The following is a 23,911-nucleotide window of genomic DNA, read 5'->3' as shown; positions in this document are numbered from 1 at the left end:
TACGGGGGGAGATAAAAAAAATTATTAATTATTTCATTGTTTCTCAAAAAAAAAGAGAGAAATATGTTGATAAAAATATGATTTTAATGTCACGCATTACTTGAGTTTCAATGTTCATATTTTTATCCAATTTTTGTGATCATAAAAAGTGATATTACGGGGTTACATAAATACTAACAATCTTGAATTTGATGATAACAAAACTTGTTATTGTATTTCTAACATATTTAATCAAGTGTGTAATTAGTAATAAAAAACTGGAAGTTTTGAGAAGTTGAAACTCAAATTCAGCACAACAAAATCAGTAAAGTAGATTCGACACGGCATAAAACTGTTTAATTGCATTCTTTAAAGAATTGAGAATTCCGTATAATCCGAAGAAAATGAGATACACAACATACAAAACCTTGAAAAAATTCCAGAAATTTTTTTTTTTATTAAAAGAAATAACTTCTAGAAAATATATTTTAAAAATAACCATCATATTTCAGAAAATTTTAAAAGTAATAAAATCACTTTTTTTTTTTTAAATAACAGTGCATTAAATTGCATTAGATCAAGAAGTGTACCTACGAAATTTCAAGAAAAAACCAATAAAAAACCATCGACTGCTAATAATTATAAATTAAATATTAATTCCAAAATATAAGCTTCAACATTAAACAATGAGGTTTCTATAAAAACATCATTCATCTTAGTAAATGACATTCATCATAGTGTAATCCTATGTATATCTTTTATAAGTTTAATAACTCTATATAAAGTAAATAATGATTCTATTTCTTTTAAATTTATTCACAAAAATTAAGAGTTCGAATTTTTAGAAAAACCTCTGACAATAAATTTCAATTTAATAAAAATATGCTCAATATATGAAAATAACATTAATGTATTAATTCAAAGGAAATGTTTTCACCAAGAAAACCATAAAAGATAGTTCCTGAAACACAATTAAAAACACAAGAACTGACTTATAAGTTTAATGACTCAGTCAAGGTTAAGGCAATATAAATGAATACTGAATTGAATAATATTGTATAAAATAAATAAGATTTAGAGGACAGATGATTAATATCAAAATCTGTCTTTTAATTAAAAAATGCCCATTTAGAATTTCAAAGAATTACGAACGAAATTTCAATGCTTACTCAAATTAAATCCTTCATAATATATACGGATGGTGTTTTAATCTTCTCGAACAAAATAGATGAGCATTTTAAACACCTAAAACATTTTTTTACATTACAAAACAAAATAGTTTAATAATATCTAAGTCGATAGATGGAATGACCGAATATAATGTCCTTAGTTTATTACAAAAAACGACTATAATCGCAAATGTCTATAAAAATCACACTATTACAAGACATAACTACAGCTGAACTTTTGGGAAAACTAAGGGACGATGAGATTACTATGTCACAAGTCAACAATAAGAAGATATTTTAAATTTCATAAAGAAAATGAATGAGGGACACCAATTTTATATGAGGAAGGAAATCCCCAACAAGATGTTGTAGTCACATTAATCTTGACAATTTCTTTATATTTCATATGCAATCCCTCGCATTAGAAGATAAAAATGTTGAATTACTCTCAAATGTAAACAAATATCTGTATTAACTCGTAAGTTGTTGGGAGAATATATGAAGAAAAGAATAATGTTACCAAACAATCAATGTTTTAAATTTTAGTACTTACTGAGTTTAAATTTTCAAGTAACTTTTTATTGGAAGTAGAAAATGTCATATCAGCCGGTATTCAGATAAGTGTTCATGGCGAGTACTCGTTATATAAAAAATGTATATATATATATATATATTTGATATGATGCATATTTATTGTGCATACTTATGTGAACATCGATGATGTCACATTCACATATTGGATATGTACACACACGTAGGATTTTGATATAATACATACCTATTGTGCACATTTATGTGAGCACTGAAGTTGTATCACTCACCTATTGGACGTACAATTTTGATATATTTCATTATATCCAATAAGTGAGTGTCATATTATCGGTGCTCACAAATAGGGGTGATCAAGATTTTGGTTAAACCGAATTAACTGGCCGAACCGAGCCAATTCAGAAATTCGGTATTTCAATTAAAAAAATTCGGTTATATCGGTTAATTCGGTTCGACTACGGTATTCAAAATTTTGAAATCGGTTAATCGAATTAATCGATATAGTAAATACTATTATTTAATAAATTTTTATTTTTTAATCAATTTATATATATTTTTTAATTTTAAATCAACCCTAATTCTAATTTTAATTAACCATTAATTTTAAAATCAACCATATCAATTTTTATATATATATTTTTTAATTTTTATGTTTTAATCCATATATAATTAAAGTTAAATCATAATTTTTTTTAAAAAAAAAACTAATCGGTTAATTCGGTCACCGACCGAATAAACCGATTTTAATTCAGTTCGATTTTCATCGATTATGAAAATTAATTCGGTCAGTTCGGTTATGACTGAATATTTCGGTTCGATTCGTTTATTGCTACCACTGTGCTCAACAATAAAGTGACACTTACTTATATCTAATAAGTGAGTTTTGGATTATTTGAAAAAGATTGAAAAGACACATCAATTTATAGGATAAAATTCATGTCAAAACGATTCCACATTTTTTTCTTATCGTTATTATCTATATTATTTATATTATATTCATACTATTCTATTAAAGTTGAGACATTTATAGTAATTAACTTTGGTGTCATGGTCTGTTTTAATAATTGTATATATTAATAAAATGTTAAAATTTTAATACAAGTTATATGTAGCTCAGCGGATATGGTCATTGTTTTTTTGGGTTTAGGTTATTATATGTTCAACTTTTTACTAAGATCATTTTTTTAATATTTTATTTTTCAATTTATTTTTTAATTTATATATCAAAATTACAGTGTAGTCTCTCTCTATTTCTTATAATTATATTTTGATCATAATTTAAATATAAATCAAAAGAATTATAAAAAATATTAAGTCGGCACACTAGTTATATTATTAAGGCAAAAACTTGTGTGAGACGGTCTCACGGGTCGTATTTGTGAGACGGATCTCTTATTTGGGTCATCCATGAAAAAGTATTACTTTTTATGCTAAAAGTATTACTTTTTGTTGTGAATATGGGTCGGGTTGACCCGTCTCACAGATTAAGATCCGTGAGACGGTCTCACAGATTAAGATCCGTGAGACGGTCTCACATGAGACCCACTCAATTATTAAGGTTGAGAAACTCATAATAATTAATTTTAATATTATTTTAAAATACCAAAAATACCCCACTAGAATTTCAAAAATATTTTACTTTTATATAATAAAAATTAATATAAATTATATTTAATTAAATTTATACATTCCTTTATAACTATAATATCTATTTTCTTAAAAAATTAAAATTAGTTAAATATTTCTTTTATCTTAATCTAGAAATCACAAAATAATAATAATAAAAACAAAAAAATGTTAATATATGCACAAAGAATATGTCTCTTGTGAGACGGTCTTACAAATCTTTATCTGTGAGACGGGTCAACCCTATCGATATTCACAATAAAAAATAATACTCTTAGCATAAAAATAATACTTTTTCATGGATGACCCAAATAAGATATCCGTCTCACAAAATACGATCCGTGAGACCTTATCACACAAGTTTTTGCTATACACAAAATACTTGCTGTAAATAATGATAATACAAGAGAAAATTTGAAAATGTTTACAAAATTCAATAAAGATTTTCTCAAATACATATGTTTTTTTGAATAAAAAAATATGAATCTGAGAGATTTACTTGTGTCTTTTTTAATTAATCCCGTGCATTTCACACGCTAACTGACAAAAAACGAATCAAATGCGGAAATGTATCGTCTTTCAATTTGCCTCACTCTGCGAATCCAGAGAATTCCTTCTAAGCTTTTACTCCTCTCCCCTCGAAATTCACTTTCTTCTTCTCTTTTCTTCTCACAGACTATATACAGAATTCAGTGTTCCCCTTTCCTGTGAAAAAATGGGTCTTTTTAATGCTTGAAATTTGACGAGTGGACTCTGTGCATCGATGCTCAGATTAGTTTAATGACAATCAATTCTTGGATCGAGAACTAAGGCATTTGATGGCGATTAGAGGTGTTGATTTCAAGTGGTGAGTATTTTCAAGAACGTTTCAAGGTTCATCATGAGAAATGGGGTGGTAAAGATTTTGTTTTTTTGGAATATGGTGGTAAAGAAATCCGTTCTTCTAAAATGGGGAATACCTTCTTGTGTATTTTATTCATCTGGGGACTTATACATTTAGGATTTTTATTTTTGGCTTAAAGGGATAATTTTGGGTCGGTTTCTTGCAGGTATGATGGGTTCTTCTTGTCTATGATCGCTACAAGTATGTATCCTTTTTATGGATGTTCAAGATTCTGTTTCATATTAAATGGGATGGCTTTTTTGGATGCTAATTTGGTCGATCTTTTATATTCTTATTTTGAATTTCTCGTATATGTTAATTTGATCAATGCAAGTTTGATATTTTTTTACTATACGACGTCTTGGATTATTCCTTAACTATTGTATGATTTGTATCAGAATTATTGTGGCAATCAATTGGAAGCGGTACCATTTATGTATATATCCATTGCATATATGGATTGTAGTGAGTGATCTTCAAGCTTTTGAAACGAGTTAAGGATATGCCATCTATGTTGGATGAGACTTGAGGTTATAACTAAATGTTTTGCATTATTTCTCTTCCCTTTATTAGGTAGACTACACCGCAGTGTTTGTTTTCCGGCTCTTGATGTTTGTGGATAATGGACTGGCTGCTGGAATGGGGCTGTAAGACCTTGTTTCCTTTTGAGGTTTATTTTATAAGTAGTCATGGAATTGTATATAGGTAATAGAAATATCTATTGAAGGATGGGAAGCCTTTGATTAGTAATCCTCTCGGTATTTTACCGACCTGAAAACTGTCATGGTTAATATTAAGCTTTATTTAGTAAGTTATAATACGACAAAAATGACAGTTGTTAAGCTATACAGATATTAGAGTTCTGCTTATTTGTCAAGAAGTAACAATGACTTGCAACTTGGAGTTGTACAATTATCTCCTCTTTACCCTCTCGTAAGTTTGGGTTTATTTCCCATTGTTAGAAGCTTTATAATTTGTTCTGTATTCGAAATGGCAACAGGGATCTTGGTTGGCAGCAGAGATACACACGATTTTGTGGAAGGATTGTTGTGCTTTCCATTCTTGCTCCTCTTATACCCCTTCCTTTGGACTTGGACTGTTATTGGTACCCTATGGTTCTCTAGTGCTAGAGACTGTGTTAGTATATTTCTATTTCTGTTCCAAGTAGGAGATCGTGCATTATATACCCAATCTTGAAAAAATATAAAAATGTGGAAACATTCACAGTTGCCTGAAGAAGGTCAGAAGTGGGGCTTCCTTATTTGGTTGCTTTTCAGCTATTGTGGACTTGTGTGCATTGCTGGCATCTCTTTGGGAATGGTTGGTTTCAGTTTTGACAATATTTTACTCTCCAACAAGTTTTATATTCCTGCTTTGAGATGTTATCTGGAATTTTCTGTGTAAAATATTTTATTGAAAACAGGTTATGCGCATGGATTGCCCCACGAAAGCTTTCCGATTCTCAAGTCATGCTTGGGTTTGCAATCCAAAAGATGGGGGGTTGGGATTGGGGAATATTTGCTTGAGGAACAAGGCACTTTTAGGGAAATGCTAGTGGAGCCGTCACCCAACAAATTTTCTTCACTGTTTTCCAAACCATGATCCCAGTTAAACGCATCTTCACCCTCCAAGCTGAGATCTCTGATGCCATAGAAACGATGCAGAAAAATGCTGCTGAGATCCATGGATACCAACAGCTACTGTTAGATACTACTTCTGTGTTTGTAAACACACACAGGCAGATGGAGTTTGCGGCAAGGTTGCCTGCACTTGGATTCCGAGGAACTCTGCGTGTCTCCACGACAGTATCAGATGCTTCTTACAATCAATTCATTCAGGATCACGGCGCAAAATTCCTTGCGATTCGGAGGTTTTAAATCTGCTATATATACTTGTAGAAATCAATCGAATAAATTCTGTCAATAATTAGCTTGTAAATTTTTTTTTGTCCATGAGTATCGATCTACTGTAATGAGATGTTTGCTAATCATCGTTAGTAAAAAAAAGAGTTGGTATTATAGTTTAGTTTGAGTACTGGATGTTATTTGCATGTTATGTTTGCGCGAGCAGACTGGCTCGCCGGACGAGCTACACTCCGGCGACTTGGGGAAAATGGTGGCCGTCGCGAGCTGTTGCAGATTTCCATGGCAGCAGTCTGCTTGAAGAAGAAAGCCGCTTGTGCTGTGCAGGTCTCTCCGAAATTGGGCCACACACTACGGTTTCGGCCTTAACCCGACATAATCTTTTTAAAAAAACATCGGCCCAATATTTAAATGGGCCATGCCCTTTTGAATTAAAGTTCCATCTGGTCCGCTTGACTAGCGACTCCAAATTTTCTTTTAAGAGACATGCCCAGTTTTATCTTGCCCAACTTATTATAATTTGTTAAAAATATGATTTTTAAGTCATCAAGTGTACAATTATTTGATTTACAAAATTAATTTGAAATCAAATAAAATAGATTTTTTAAAATTTTATTATGCTATGCATGCTGATTCAATGGAATGATACATAAATGAATAAAAATAAATTTTCTGAGAAAGTGATGAATGGAAAAAAGAAAAGCCAAACGAAGAATATTCAAGTAATATGTATAAAATTCATTTATGCCATTGGTATGATTTAAAACATTAATATCGACACTGAACATATATCTCTATAGCTAACAATAATCTTTTGCACACAAATAAATTTTCCATAATACAGTAAATAGCAAACACTTACTTGGTCATAATATCATAGCCAATCACAACTAATTTTAGGCCCATTAATGATAAAACTTTCAAAAACTTGATGTTTATTATTAATATAAAATAAACCAATGATAATTTGTCTAGCCATAGACATTTCTCAATGTTAGGAACCAAAATCATGAAAACTTCAACACGGTGTGATCAGCCTCACCAACTTATTATCTCAAGCTACATACATACCTTTGTTTGCCCTTTAAAAATCCATAAACAAAATTACAAATATTCAGCATTTTATATAAACAAATAATCATCTAGATAATGATTAGATTAATCGGGACCGGCGTAAATCGCCGGAGATGCTCATACAAGAGCCGCGACCCTCTGTCGGATTTCCAGAGTTTCTTGACAAGGTTCGACAATGAGTTGTTCTAGTGCCACGGCTTGCTTGACGAGAAGAAATAATAAGCTTAATTCAACTGGAGACCCTATACATCCTGAGAGTCTCACCACTTTGAGATGGATATGTGGTTCAACTATCCAATATCCTCTTTTAAGTTCCTCCATTACAGAATTATGATACCCATCATCAAAAACTTCACAACTCCTCCACAGAAGNATATGTGTGTGTGTGTGTGTGTGTGTGTATGTCAAAGGTGAAACCAAACTTACCTTTATCTCAATTTTCTCCAAGCTAGGACATTCCCAATACGCAGGAAAATCATGAAGAATACTCTTGCTACCATTCAAACAATTAACTTGAAGCTTGAGATGCTTTAGATTCTTTAATAAGGGAATGGGTGGATGTATTACGTGACGCTGCCAATGTTAGAAATAATCATATCATCAATACAAATAAAAAGTTAAAAGTAACACTGATACTAATTGATTATAACACCACGTACAGAGCGTTCCACCGAGACGACATTAAGGTGCAGTAGTTGATCAAGAATGGGAGACGAAATTCTCGGGAAGATGAGGCCAAGTAAGTGAAGTTGGTCGGACGAGTTGAACTCAACAAGCTTTGGGACATTTTGAAGGAGAATTGAATACTTCGGCTGTGAATACATATGATGCAATTTATAACACGTCAAAGAAACAAGGTTGATCATGTCACGAACCTCAATCGATATGACATTCCTAGAGGAAGAAACTTCCAAGCTCTTCAACTTCGAATGTCCGACCAACGACACTTTTTTCAACCTGTGAGAACCCACGATGGACAAGTGTTCGAGAACTGTACAATTCGAAATGAAAAACTCAACATCTCGATCATCTACATGAAGAGAGCATAGAGACAATTTTCTGAGTGACTTGAGGCCCGGAAACAACCCTAAGTCGCCACCTTTTCTCTTAATCAAAGTCCTACGGGGAAAAGTGTAATAGCCAGGCATAGCTTTGTTTTGATAAATTATGAGTATGTCGATGCTTTCTACTTCCTTTTCCAGCAACAATGGCAGCCACGTCTTAATATTGCCTCCCTTCAGATAGGGTGTATGAAATTTGAATTCTTTCAAAAACCGACAGTCTTTGTTTGAAGACAAGAAATCATAAGCCTCTTTCAAGTGGTTCGGGAATTCCTTTTCCTGTAATTGTTGAAAATATTTGTCTTTTGATTCTTCGGAGGGATGCGAATGCTGTAGGAGAGCCGAGTGATGTAAGTATAGAGGTGGCGCCAATGAGTAGATAAGATGCTAGTGGCGATAGTTTCTCGCCATGTCAATCGAGAGATTATGGCCACAAGAACATCGTCCGGTAACTGCCTGATCTTGTCCACCTCCCCGTTCTCACTCATTCTAAACAACCCAAAGAAAAGAAAAGGAACTGTAAATATCCAAGTCAAAAACCCTTTTACAAATAGAATAGATTTGGACTCTAGAAATATGTAGTAAACTAAACAATTATAAAAAGAAAAGAAATATCACCAAACGAGTTTTGGGAGATAAAACAAACCTCGATTCCTGTCTGTACAGCAAAGATGTTGAATGGAAGAACTCCGACGGGTTTACTCTTTTCATTATTACTAATGATTAAGGAGAATTCTTTGTTATATCAAGATAAGATAAATACGGTGCGCCTAACCTAAAGATCAATCAACCGACCGAAACAAAATTAACGAAACAAAACCGAAGTTTTTAGAGAATCTGTAAACTTAGACTAAGCTCAGAAGTTTAAATCCACCTAAAAATAAAACTTAAAGAAACAAAAACACCTCTGAAAAGTATCGGTTTTTCGTCGTCTGCATGCAGATTCAAAAGTTAAGAGTTATGGCAGTGAAGGGGGAGAATTGAGAAGCAAGGAGGAGTCGAAGAAAGTGTAGGGGTGGTTGCCGTGAAGGGGGACCAATACTCTATATATAAATTCGATTAAAAAAAAATTTAAAATCTATTTTTCTTAATAATTTGTTTTCTACACGAAACTGATTCAATTCAAAAATAATAGAAGATAGAATATTTTCGAAAAACTCAAAATTATAAGTTGCTTATATATTATTAATTATACTAATAACTTTTCGTATATGTTAGTTTTTGTGGTGAATTTTTTATTTTAAATTTAATGCTTCCTTATAATGATTTTTTATATAAGGAAATTATCATTTAAAAATTCTAAAATTTGGATAAAGATTACAAAAATATTTTATTAGTTTTAAAAATTTTGGAAAATGGATATGCTAGTGATAAGATGATACACAAATTTAGTTAAATAGATTTTTATAATATATTTTGTTAAATGAAAATATAGTATATTTATAATTTTAGAGGGGTATTGTTGGTATTTAAAAAAATCAACATGACACCAAATTAGTTACTCTAAGTATTTCAAACTTAATAATATATAATAATATAATAATAATGTAGAATAGTGTAGATATATATTAATTAATAGATTACCAAAACTCATGTGAGATTCTATCACATGTCAATTTTGTGATGCAAATATTCTATTTGGATCACCCATGAAACATATTATTTTTATGCCAAAATATAATTTTTTATTGTAAATATAGGCACGGTTGACCCGTCTCACAAGATAACTACTATTAATAGATATGTTCAAAAAACGACTTGTTATAAATTTACTATAATTTATTAGAGAAAAATCAGACAATGACTCAAGCATCCATTGTATTATTTCTCAAACAAAGGTCCCTATTTATAGGATACATAAATACCATCAATCATAAATATCTACAAATCTAACCATTTATAAAGTCTCGAGATTTAGTTGGTACTTTCGCGTTTTACATTTTTTTCTCTGTTTATCTTGAATAGATATAACACCTAAATCTTAGTATTGAATAATCTCACGGTTTAATAAAAATCAATATATAAATTAATTTTTATGAAACTCCAGTAGGAATATTCATTTTTGGGAGTTAGTGAATTTAAGAGTATCAATTAGGGTGGGTCGAGTTGACGTAAGATATAATTAAAAAATTTCTCAACACAAACCTGAATCAACCTGAAATGATCAACCCGAACCCGACTAACCTGATCAACACAAACCATCCTGATTTAATTTTGTATTTTTTAAAAAATAATAATATTTAATTTAAACATGTAATAACAAAATCTCAACTTATATATGATTTATACTTTAAAGTCTATGTGTAGAAAATTTAAAATATATTTACTACACCAAATAAACAATTTTTAAAAAAAATTCAAAATTTTACAAAATAAATATTACATCATAAAAATTTATGATATCAATACACGATAAATAAATTCAAACGAACTTTATATAAAAATACAGTCAATCTTCGGGCAAAATTGTTTTAAATTCTCAAACTCAAACTAAATTTTGCATTTAGTTCATATAATAAAAATATGTGTTTGTAATTTCTGATCCACAAAAAAATATTTATGCATCTCATCAGGCTTACATGTCTTTCATGGGTAAAAATCGGTGGAAAAATTTTAGAATATGGTGTTAATATATGATGATATTCGAGTACTAACTAGTTTAGGTCCAGTAAAAATGATGAGATTTTGATTATAAATTTTGAACAATTTTATTAATATTAACACTTATAACACATGTTTGGGTAGTCAATAATCATATATTCGTACCTTAAATATAATATATTAGTATAATATTTTTAGAAATTTGTATCGATTTTCTTCCGAAGCAAATATGTCATTAATATCAATACTTACATGCATATTTGAATACTCAAAAATCGTATATTAGTATCAGAATTTGAAACAATTGGTGCTCAAATATTATATATTAATATTTTATTTAAATGTTTTTACCGAATTTCATCTGATAAAAAACATGTGGGTCTAGAGAGTGTAGAAACATTTTTTTTTGTAGATGAGAAAGTGTATAAATATATTTTTTCCTGATAAAGACTGAATGTAAAGTTTTCCCTCAACTCATGCTGACCCGAACCCAGCTCAACCCAAGAGCTTTTTTCCGTTTCAGGTTTCGGGTCCAACCCGATCTGACCAGAATCAGAAAGCTTCTAGTTTTAACCCGATATTTTTTTATCAACTCGGTTCGAGTTCATTTTTTACATTCCTAAGTGTATTTGTAGAGTCAAATATTACTATTAACTCGAATTTTGGGGGTTTGGTCTCGATTTATTTTCTATTATTTATAAATTAGTTGTTTTGCAGTTATTATATGTATATATGTTTTAAAACACATCAAGTTTTCCAAAGTTTTGGGATATGACCAAGTGTTTGCTATTGCATCAAAGTTACTATTCGTGCTATAATAACTTGTTTTTTAGATAGTAAAATATCATATTATGATCAAAGTTACTGTTATAGATATTCTTAAAAATCCATAATCAGTTATCATTTATATTTCTAATTGTGGTTAAGCAATGTAAATCGAACATGTAATATCAACTATAATGTAATATTTTATCAGTATGCTAAAAAAATATCGTTTTACTTATATATGATGTCAATGCATGTAATTATATTTCAAAAAAATATAGCTAAAAAACACAATTAATTATAATTTTATTTTATATCTTACTAATATACATGATTTTTTTACTAATAATCTTTTAAATTTTTGTTTCGAATGTTTAAAAAAAATTAAGAATTACAACATATGCGAAAAATACTAGTGCGTGTATAATAACTAAACTTATAAAACAAAACAAATAAACTGGCTAACATAATTCATTAGTCCATATTCGGATACAGTGACTATGTTGCAATAGACCCAAAGTACTCGATCTTCATATTTCGAGGTCAATTTAGGCATTGTTGTAAATTACGAACAATTCTCAATCCGGACACCTCTAAAAAAAACTTTAATCAATATCAGCTTGCCTTTATTTCATTTACTACTCAATTCTTTTCATAAAAATAGAAATTTTAAAAAATTCTTAGATTGACATAATCGAAACCCTAATTCTAAGAAAATCTCAATGGTAAGGTAAAAAAAATTACAAACATAATCAATGAACAAGAATGCAAAATTCAAACAAATAATAATACATATATAGAAAATCGATTTTTTTAAAAACAAAACCCTAAACCTAAAGTTCTACAGAAATGTTGGAATCCAAGAAGAAGAAAATGTGGTTATCGTGCGAGTGAGGAAGCCGGAGTTACTTGCTAGATATTAGTTGTGTGCGGCATACTTGATTTCATTATCAAGGTTGAGCCAAATTTCGAGTGTGATGATAGCAAGAAAGAAAAAATTCGTCCCTGCAAGAAATGAACTGAAAATTAGTGCATCTGATTTGGGTTTCGGAAATTTTAGAGATGTGACTGTCACATGTCATGTTTATTGTCATTTTTAATCTTTAAATTGATAAAAGGACCAACTCGGTCAAAATGTGAAAATGTTTAGGACTAAACCTGGAAAGTCAAAACATTTAGAACCAAATCGAAAAAGGTAAACATTGGGAATTGAACCGAGTATTTCTGCGATTTTCGCAGGTCAAAGGTCTAGAGCGTTTCATGTAGCTTGCATGCCCTATTGTGAGATATTATTAGCATAATTTTTTTTTTATCGTTCCTTCTTGTTAGTTTTTTAGTGTCGTTCTATTCATTTAAGGAAATGTAGTTTTGTAGTACCTGATTTGTGGTTTTATTTTACTTTTCGTAGTGTGAAGAGTTCGAATTTGAACCTCCTTCATTTTGTTGTGATTCTGGTAAAATTAGATTGATTGATTCAGTTATACATGCAGTCAAGTTTGATAGCTCCGTTCACAGATTGCATTTCTCCAATGGCGATATTGAGTTTCATGGAAAGATTCAATTATATAATAATATTTTTTTTCTTTTACATCTTTCGATGTTAGATTTAATAGAGAACTTGCATCCACAATTTGTAGGATATATACCTTTCGAGTTAGCCGCCTATATATGGTACCTAAGGATCAATGTCCAACTCATTTTCAACTGTATTTTTGAGATAATAACAATAGATTGCTCAATAGGATGATGTTATAACTAATACTAATGTTGACGAGTTAATTGTGGCAGCATTAAACATTCCATATGCAAAGTTATTATGTTGGATTAAACAATATTCTTCTGTTGAGGACATCATGTTACATATTTGCAAGAATGTTGTTTTGGATCAACGCTGTTATAACACTACATCGGTTGATCAAGTTACCGCTACTCGAGTTGAAGGAAATAATCCTAAAATACCTCATGACAAATATATTATAATACATGGTTGCGATGTTCCTAGTCACCAAATAAAGCATTACTCCAGCTTTTATAATCCATTACAATATCTTTTTTTATTTTTTTTCCAAATGATCAAAATGAATGGCCAAGTTCAAGAATGGAGAAGATGCTGGACAGTCAAACGTTGATGTCTTGGTTCCGACAAATTTATCCTCAGTGGATAATGTACTGGCAGTGAAACATCAATGTTAGTTTTATTTTTCATATTTTGTCATATATAATAATTTTCAATTTGTGTTATTTTAGGTTTTGTTTCTTTTCCACATCTATGGTTGATATTTTTATTTATATTATGTGTTTATATGTTTGTATCTTTTTCTTGCTAGGTGTTCAAAGAGATAACATCAAAAGAGTCTCTTGTTGTGAGTATTATTTCTAAAAGCTTCAAATCATGAATAATTCCACTTTTGTTTTAATATTCACCTTTCAACGGAAAAGAGATCATTTGGTTTCCCATATAAATTTTGAGTAAGTCTCTTGTAAGACGGTCTTACAGATTTATATTTATGAGACATGTCAATCCAATTCATATTTAGAGTAAAATAAAATATTTATGGGTGGTGTTCAAAGAGGGGAATATCGTTCGTTTTTGGGAAGACCCTTGGTGGGGGGTTTCATCGTTCAAAGATCTTTTTCCATCTCTTTTCCAGATCTAAGTCATAACAAACCTATTAACAATTTTATATGTGAGGTGGACTTTCTGGTTAATTCCACCTATGCTTGGGATCTGCGCTTCAGAAGGTCTTTGAATGAGGTTAAAATTGATGAGTTGAGTACTTTGTGAGGGATTTTCGATACTGTTCATTTGGAATTGGGTAGGGTGGATTTTAGGGTTTGTTTGTCACATAAGGTTCAAGTTTTATCGTGGACTATGGTTTTGGGAAAATTGCAGACTTGCGATTCTTTGCAAAGAAGATGACCTAACTGTGAATTATGTCCGAACTGGTGTACACTTTTCCGGAACAAAGGGGAGAATCAAGATTACTTACTTTTGTATTGTTTCTTCACAAGTGGAAATTGGAACAGAGCAATTGCAAGAATTGAGTATGGAGTGGATATTTCCAAGAACGGCGCGTTATATGTTTCTTTTGGACTCGGGATTACCTAACGGATGGAAATGTCGGACTTTTTGGAATGTGTTAGTTCATTGCCTTTTTTGGTCAATCTGTTTGTGGCGGAACATAATAATATTCAACTATATAGCAGAGTGTATAGACAAGGTTTGGGAAAAAGCTAATATTTAGGGTTGCTAGTTGGAATGGAAAGTTTGCAGAGTTTAATCATTTTTCTATCTCATATCTAGTTAGAGATTGAAAATTTTATGTTGTTGATGACAATGTAGTCTTTCTTGTATTGTGCTTTCGCGGATCTCTTATCCTCTTCCCTGTAATCTGTTTTCCTATTTTAATATAATTTTGTTTCATATAAAAGATAATTAATACATTAAGGATTAGAAAGGCGAATAGTGGAATAATTGCCCCTCCCACAGCTTTTGCTAGTGGCCTTTTGTTTTCCTTTGTGTTCTTTTACTTGTGGAGAAATTTCTCTCAGGACCTCAAATGCTATATGCTTGAGCGTACTATAAAGATGTTGTAATAACAATGGGCATCCGGATCTTATGCTTCGTTCCTCTTTTATTTCAGTGGTTAACTAGAAGACAGGCACATCATGTGCGTGCACAACAGGGGATTCCTGTTTCAGAATATGGAGTAAGCTCTTACAATTTCTTTTGCATCAATGATACAATTTCTTTTGCATCAATGATAGTAAGCATATTAACACATGGTTACGATTAAGAATATATGTTCTGTTTTAAGAAAATATATACATTGGTGGAATACTCGAAAGTCAGTCCTGGGGTCCAGGCTATGGATTCACAAAGACGGTGCTTTTTATTCATCTTGGTGTTATTTTATTAAATTTTGATCTTGATTTTAATCTAATGTTTGTGAGATGTTATGGCAATGTCTTGTCATTAAAATCATTTCTCAATGCACAATATTTTATTTTTTAATTGACCTGCTTGAATGTTGAATCTGACTTCATGTTTTGGTAGACTTGGTTAGAGTGCCAGATTGGGCTCTCGAAGCTGCTGGCCAAGAAATGAGAGGGATGGGTCAAGATTCCACTCCTTATCAACCTGGACTGTATTTGACCACTGCTCAGGTAACAAGCGACTTGCTTCAAAAATTTCGCAGTATAGGTCGACTAAATTAACTGGTGTAGTTCTTATATCAAATTTCAGTAATTTATGGTTGGCTCTGGATTGAGATTTAAGTTAAACATGTGCAATTATTGTTACTAAATCACCTGATCAAATAAATATCTGCTGCTTCATTTTGTTTTAGTTCCGATTTGGTTTTTCTTATATGCACTCACTTTAACAAGCTTTCTCCAAAACTTTTGAAATTTTTATTGTGATATGCAGAGAGAAGTAGTGGAAGCGCTCATTCAAGAACTTCCAAAGTTCAGAATGAAAGCTGTGCCTACCGATTGCAGTGAGTGTCCTATATGTTTGGAAGAATTTCATGTGGGAAATGAGGTAATTATGTTTATGATCCGAATGTAATAATAATTTTAGTTACAAAAAGTTGAATTTTTCATTTGAAAAATGTCATCGTTATTCAATAATTTCACAAGTAAAAGAGGTGGAGCGCGGGGGAAGGGGTGGTGTTGCCAACCCCCTCTGGTCATTTTTTTCTTAAAACTGATTTTATTTTTGTGTACAATTAATGTTAATCTTGTGTGTTCCCTCCCCGTAAAGGAGAATCCTGGTTCTGCTACTCCTTCTCACTAGAAACCGCACAGGTTCGCGGACTTCCTTGTGCTCACAACTTTCACGCGGAATGTATAGATGAGTGGCTTCGGCTAAACGTAAAATGCCCTAGATGCCGTTGCTCTGTATTTCCTAATCTCGCTCGATCTAAGTGCAATATCTAGCATTCACACTGATCCAGAGAGGTCGTCTTCCAATGTTATTACAACTACTCGATATGCAAGAAACCAAACTCCTAGTCAGAGATATCTTCTAAGGTTACAGGGTTTGCTCCGCCCTGTCAGCGCTGAGAATTCTTCATCCGGCAGCGATGCAGATGGTGCCTCAGCACCATCAAGCAGAGGGATCCAAGCGTTCACTCACAATGTGGAAATAGGGGAACGAGTGCAAGTGGTGGTTGAAGAGTTGTCCCTGCACCAATCTTGATCTATTTTTTGTGGTCTCAGACTGCTTTGAGTATGGTTTAACCACGTGGGATTACACCAGTTGTGATTAAGAAAAAAATACTGATGTTGATACTCCTGGGGAAACCACAGCGATGTATTTTGTTCAGTGGCAGAACTATTGTAGTGTATGCAGAATTTGTGTTCTCTCGTGTAATGATGTGCTCGACCATATATCAGTAGCTCTCATCTGTGCTTCGTGTTCACGAGATCCATTGAACATTTTTAAGGTGTAGGGGCACAAAGAAAAGCCGACAATCCATGCAAAAGGTAGGCATGGCTTTTAAAAAATAAAATTTGTATATTACGTATTTTAAGAAATATGAGTTTTGTTTTCTCAAATTATGATAAATTTTCATTTCTTGCTATGTCTCAAATTCATGGACACTATACCATACTTGTTAGAAAGTGGAATGCCACGCATTTTTCTTGGCGACTTCTCACGTGCACATAAAGTGGTAGGACAGCCATCTTAGGTTCTCTCCATTTCGGTTAATTTTTTCTAAAACATATTATATATGTCTCTGTCTCACGCACTACGTTCGAGCCTGGCTTGTATGAAATTTGACGATGGAGAATCCACGACGATGAATAAAGAGAAAAGACCAAGGAATTTGCTGGACTCCCAAAGCGAGAATATAAAAAGTTGGGATTCCACTCACTTTTAGGATAGCCATTTTTTTTCACAAGAAATTTGGTATTTGGACTCTGGATGGGTAAGATTTTTGTATTTACTGTTTAAGAAAACGTTTTTTCCGAAGCTACAAAATACAAATTACTCGATATCGGTTCTTCATTGAGAAATTGATGTTGTATTTGAATCGATGTATTTGAGACGATGAATATCAAATCTATTAATTTTTAATTCTTCCATTTGTTTGTTTGTTGAATTCACTCCATATCAAATTATACAATTTTAATAATAATCATGGTCGATTTCAAATAAACTTAAAATAGAATAAATTATAGTGAAATATTTAATCTAAACATTAGAAATGTTTTTTGTTTTAAAAAAAATAACGGCACTTGAATCTTTCCCACTTGTATTTCACAAGATTGTCACCTGGATAAAGTGATACAGCACTCAACTAAAAAAATTATGTTAGTAACGCAACATGACAAACCACATAAAAATTTCCTTTAAATTTAGAATTCAATATTTATTTTCTGATAGCTAATAAAAAAAACAAAAGCTTGTGTGAAACAGTTTCACGTGTCGTTTTTGTGAGACGGATATCTTATTTGGGTCATCCATGAAAAAGTATTATTTTTTATGCTAAGAATATTACTTTTTATTGTGAATATCGGTAGGGTTGACCCGTGTCCCGTGAGACCGATTTCTTATTTGGGTCATCCATGAAAAAGTAATATTTTTTTATGGTAAGAGTATTACTTTTTATTGTGAATATTGATAAGGTTGATCTATTTCAGAGATAAAGATTCGTAAAACCGTCTCATAAGAAATCTAATCAATAAAAAGAAGCAATCAGATGAAAGCTAAATATGAAGAACATCAAGTTGTTCTAATATACTTTGAGTGTGACTTAAAACGAAGACTATAATATAAAGAATATCAACTTGTCCTATGTGCTATTATTATTTTTTTACATTAAGACAGTTTTTGATTAAATTTATTTCAAATATTTAATGATAGATCAAAAAATAAAATAATATATTTGTTCTCTCCATCTTTAATTATTATTTTAATTGTGTTTCTTTTAATTATTAATGAATTCAAATAGAATTTATGTATTAAAGAATATTCATGCACTGTAACGACGTCGTTGACGGTGGATTGGCATCCATTTCTCACGCAGAATCAATTCCCTCTGCCTCACAGCTTTGCTTCCATCTTCTCTCCATGCATTACAAATTCAAAAGTTTCTTCGGTTTCTCTACTCCCCTTCTCTGTTCTTGCTTGCATCTTTCTCTTTGTGTTTTTTGAATTTTAATCTCGTTACTGGATCAGAAATTTTGTTGATTTTAATGGAAAACGAAGACACGGGCAGTAATCATGGCAAGAAAACGCCGCGAAGAAGCAGCAACGGTCACATATCCATGTCCGATACTGAGTCAACTACGAGCCGAGGAGATTCTTTCCACTCTCCACTTCGATCCGAATCGCCTCTTCGTCCCGATGATCCTCGTTTTCAGACTGAAGACGATGATTTTACTGTCGAGAATAATTGTAAAGCCCTGGTTCCGGTTGATATGTACCATTCTCCAGTTCCCTCCCCGAGAAAATCGAACAATCAGGCGAGTTCTGCCGCCGCCGGAGGTAAAGAGTGGCGTCCTTGGCCCCAGTCTGAAAAACCCACATCGGAGAATTGTGATCCTCCCCCAGTTTTCCCGACCTCCGGAGGAAATCACCGAGGCCAACACATTTCTTCTGATAAACCCAAGTCGGAGAATCTTGGGTTTTATGTGAAAGGTGCATCACCTGTTGTTATTGGGCTCAATAAGCTAGCGAGGGAGGAGCCGCCGCCCGAAGTGAAGAAAGTAGAGCCTGTTGGAGGAGGTGGGTTGGAGGAGGGGAAGGTCGTTGGTGGGGAGGATGGGGTTGGGGGAGAGATGAGGTCAAGAGCGGCAGTGGAGTCAATTTTGCGGAGGACCGAAAGGAATGGGGCGGTGAGGAAGGCAGCATTGGTGATTAGAATATTCGAGGTGGTGGCTTGTGTGATTTCGTTTTCGGTTATGGCTTCTGATAGGACTCAAGGATGGAGTGGTGATTCATTTGATCGCTACAAAGAGTATCGGTATAAATCTTAGTTCCTCTGTTCTGAATATTATATGTCTACATATTATGCCCAAAATTCCGTATCTTCACTTGTTTGTATATCATTACATGGTTTTTATATCAGAGGGAGGGGATTATCCGAGGAACCATTTGTTTCCACTTTTTCAGATGTGGCTCAGTTGAATTTATGAAGCCTAATCACATGATTGAATTGCTATCTTATACTACAGTGCCGTAATATTGAGAAGTTAATGACTAGTGACTTGTATTTGGCATGAGATTTCTACTAGATAAATGATTTGAGGGAGTCGATATAATAGAAGATAATGGCTTGTCATGTTCATTGTATATTTGTCTTGCATTCTATTATCTTTAGCATCAATCTTGCCACTCTGTATGTAGTCTAGTAGTTAAATCTCTAAATCTTGCTTGGTTACCGTGCTTTTGTCTTGAATAAGAGATGTAAGATCGTTAATTCTATCTGATATATATGGTTTTCAATCTCATAGTTTGCAGTGATCAGGTTGAATTAAGTATATCCAAACTATCTGTCTCTTGAAAACTCATCTAGGTGTATCTGTCACTAAAATTTGATCTTCGACACGCAACTTAGTGTAAATTTGTCTTCCTCACATACTCGGGCAAGCAAGTCTCATGCTTTTCACCATTAAGGATCCAATGCTTATCTCATCTTTACCATCGTTACCAAAACCATTCACTTGCGGAGAAGGATAGATTTTCAAGGTTTGAACTTGGTGTCTCTGAGGTGTCAGATGTGCAAATATGTTATCATGTTATAGATTGCTATTGATAATCCCTTGAAATTGCTTGTACAGGTACTGTCTTGCTGTTAATGTCGTTGGGTTTGTGTATTCCGGTTTTCAAGCCTACAATCTGGCACACCATTTGGGCACAGGAAAAGATTTAATCTCCCACCATTTACGTTACCATTTCGATTTCTCAATGGATCAGGCAAGTTCCAATCTCGTTCGGAAATTTTAGATAAATTATATGTTTTCTTGGTACTGCCGAAAAATTTAAGAATTTTTTTCCCACTTGTCTAGCAGATTTTGGCTTATCTTTTAATGTCAGCATCCTCATCCGCTGCTACCAGGGTGGACGACTGGATTACAAACTGGGGCAGTGATAAGTTCACGACGATGGCCAGTGCATCAATAGGGATGTCGTTCTTGGCTTTTCTAGCTTTCTCAGTGAGCTCTCTTGTGTCGGGTTACAACCTCTGCAACCGGGATTCAACTTAAACAACCGCAAACACTTATATTTCTGATATTTTTTCGAATAATTTTGAGAACTACAACACATATATTTAATCACAAACGAATGTTAAAATTGTACATAGTGTAAGATTGGTGAAAGTTTCGAAACATTTTCATCGTTTGGTGAATAAATCATGTCCATTTTCCCAGGAGGTAGAAACTGATGATATTTTAATAACTGCATATGATTTTTGTTAATTGTTGGACGTACACAATAAGTGCATGGATCTAAAATAATTATTTTGGATTAGAGGTGCACATGAGTCCAGTCGAGCTTGAGTATCACAATATTTGTGCTCAACTTGATTTAAAATTTGTAGGCTCGGCTCATACTGTAATCAATTTCAAGCTCGAGCTCGACTTGTCAAAATATCAATTTACTCGAGCTCGTACTCAAAAAGATCGAAAATGTTTGTAGCTTTTAGAAGTTAAATTTTGCATTTCTAGACAAAAATACATGTAGTAAAATTCGAACTCGACTCATATGAACAGTCGAGCTACTAGAACTCGAATCCTTATCGACCCGAAAACTAATCACAAATAGTTTGAGTCTGTTGCGGCTTGCACCCCTAGTTAGCATTTAGTGATCGCATTCAGTGATCATATTTATAATAGAATAAAATTTATTAAATTTATTGAAGTATTGTTAAAAAAAAAGTGTAATCATAATCATATTACAGGCACATCTCATAAAGTTGGATAACGATGCATATGAATTACTATATTCAAAAGTGTGAAAATACTAATAAAATTTCAAATACACTAATTGATGTCTAGGGTGATGATTTCATCTAACATAATTAGCTCACCATAGTCATGGTTTGTAAGTTACTGTATTATTTTGAGAATTTATTCGATACACATCGAAACATAACAGTTGAGAGTTTTTTTATCATAAAAAAAATGTGTTACAAAAAATATCATTCACAATTTTGTTGCCCATAAATATTTTTAATTTAATCACAACTTTAGAAATTGTAGTTTCCCTAATTTTTCAAGATGTTACCATCTAACACTTTTTTTTTTTGGGTAATAAAACTTGAGGACTCAATCATAAAAAAAAAAAAAATCTTTGATATTTGTATAATTAAACTTTGCAGTGAGTTATCCATCACAAAAATCGATGATTGAAACTTAACCTTTAACGTGACGTGTTATAATATTACGACTTTCTCGATCCCATTTTTCTTCCCAAAACAAAATGAAAAATATTATGGTGTGCCATCAAATTTGGTGTAAAACTCAATAGATATGGCGACAAAGATAATATCTTTCTTGTATTAAAACAATACATGTGATTGTGCATCATCCAGCCATGTTCTGTGATGCACTCTTCAAATATCAAGTATGTGACAAAACTCCTATCCCATATTTATAGATCCAACCACCACTTAATTTATTTTTTTACAAAATAAAAAATAAAAAATAAATTTGATATCTTAGTTAATTCTGTTGGCGTTATATCACATGTTTAGGATTTACACGCCTCATTAGTCCACCTAATTTTTTAGGGAAACATATGAATCAATATAACTAACTGCATGAGCCAAAAACACTGGGCAAAAATTTGTGTGAGACGATCTCATGAGTTCTATTTTGTGAGACGGGTCTCTTATTTGGGTCATCCATAAAAAAAGTATTATTTTTTATTATGAATATCGATAGGATTGACCCGTCTCACAGATAAAGATTCGTGAGACCATCTCATAAGAGACCTACTCAAAACACTGAGATTTGTCTCTTTTACATTAAAAAAAATTCAAAATTATTTTTTTTAAAAAAAATTATATTTCGCAATTTTTGCAATGATTAAATACACTTAATATATTTATGAAATTTTTTTTTTTTTTTGTAGAGATACGAATCAGACGGAGCGGGTTGGGCAGCCCCGTTTGCATTTGGATCCAAACACGAACATTTAAGCTTAATTAATTGCGTTTGATATAATAATTGGTTTAAGCTTCAACCAATGGTACTTACAACTCGACAACAAAATGGACCGTACTTACCCGTATAGAGGCAGTGGGCACATGGGTCGGGCCCAATCCGGTTTCATGCTTTGTATCCATAAACAAATAAAATAATAAATAATATTAATGTGGGACCGAATTAATTGTCACATGTAATCGGCAGACAGTTGAAGACATGAGTCAGCAGCAGATTCGCAAAGAGTTATATTATACTAATAATATATTATTTTTAATGCTTTACTTTATTTCCTTTTTAAAATGTGATGAATCATTCAAATCACCTCAAGTGAAAAGATTTTGATTTTACCAATGAATAATTAACTTAACTCGAAAAATAATAATTAATTTTAGATTATTTTTTAATAATATAAAATTCTTTAGTTCAAAAAAATTAATACATTTAAGGTGATCAATTGCTTTTGTTTTAATAGATAATAAAAACTTATGTCAATTTTATGAAACATATATTCTATTTGTTTCACTCATGAAAAATATTATTTTTATTATAAATATAAATATGATTGATCCGTTTTACGAATAAATATATGTAAAATCGTCTTACAAGAGATAAACTCATGATAGAGAAGTTAGTGTCAGAGACATGACAAAAACTTGTGTGAGATGATCTCACGGGTCGTATTTGTGAGACGGATCTCTTATTTTGGTCATCCATGAAAATGTATTATTTTTTATGTTAAGAATATTTACTTTTTATTGTGAATATCAGTAGGGTTTAACCGTCTCACACATAAAGATTCGTGAGACCGTCTGACAAGAAACATACTCCAAACACATAGGCTAGATAGTGACTTTGATTAGATATATTTATACTATTGTTTCTTTTTAATGGAAGGTCAAGTGTCCTTATCCATTAATTAAAGCATTCATAAATTATAAATTAAGTATTATTTAATAATAATTATCAAAAAGAACGATCAAATGGATGTTAGAGTAAATTTTGAATATTATTTAATAATATTGATCATATTTGAGGGAAAAAAACAGAAAGAAAGAAAACTAAGGGATAAAATGATGCAACAAATTCTATTGAATTGTTGTAATATTTTTTATATATATGTAAATGGAGGACTTATGAATTTTGACTCGATCGGCTTACGATATGATATAATTATATATA

At 32.0% G+C, this 23,911-nt stretch overlaps 1 protein-coding gene, 1 long non-coding RNA gene and 1 pseudogene across 3 annotated transcripts; 2 read left to right on the top strand and 1 right to left on the bottom strand.

The window, feature by feature from the left end:
• Positions 1-3,886: 3,886 nt before the first annotated feature.
• On the top strand, positions 3,887-16,995 carry LOC140967570 (E3 ubiquitin-protein ligase SIS3-like; annotated as a pseudogene).
• Positions 7,575-9,222, bottom strand: LOC140967641 (uncharacterized). Its single transcript, XR_012173611.1, has 3 exons — positions 8,850-9,222; positions 7,802-8,692; positions 7,575-7,715 (listed from the first exon to the last, which is right to left on the bottom strand). It is a non-coding gene; the product is annotated as an uncharacterized lncRNA (long non-coding RNA).
• Positions 16,996-18,559: 1,564 nt separating the features above from the next.
• Positions 18,560-20,952, top strand: LOC140967584 (uncharacterized). Of its 2 annotated transcripts, none has more exons than XM_073428196.1 (3): positions 18,560-19,545; positions 20,363-20,498; positions 20,641-20,952. In XM_073428196.1, exons 1-3 carry the CDS (start codon positions 18,776-18,778, stop codon positions 20,671-20,673), a joined length of 939 nt encoding a protein of 312 aa, XP_073284297.1. In that variant the 5' UTR covers positions 18,560-18,775; the 3' UTR covers positions 20,674-20,952. The 2 variants fall into 2 exon arrangements, with proteins under 2 accessions (XP_073284297.1, XP_073284296.1); XM_073428195.1 differs by having other exon boundaries at positions 20,594-20,952.
• Positions 20,953-23,911: the final 2,959 nt, after the last annotated feature.

Source organism: Primulina huaijiensis, unplaced genomic scaffold, assembly GCF_012295235.1.
Source record: "Primulina huaijiensis isolate GDHJ02 unplaced genomic scaffold, ASM1229523v2 scaffold25443, whole genome shotgun sequence".
Classification (NCBI taxonomy): domain Eukaryota; kingdom Viridiplantae; phylum Streptophyta; class Magnoliopsida; order Lamiales; family Gesneriaceae; genus Primulina; species Primulina huaijiensis.
This window is presented reverse-complemented; position numbering and strand designations above follow the sequence as displayed.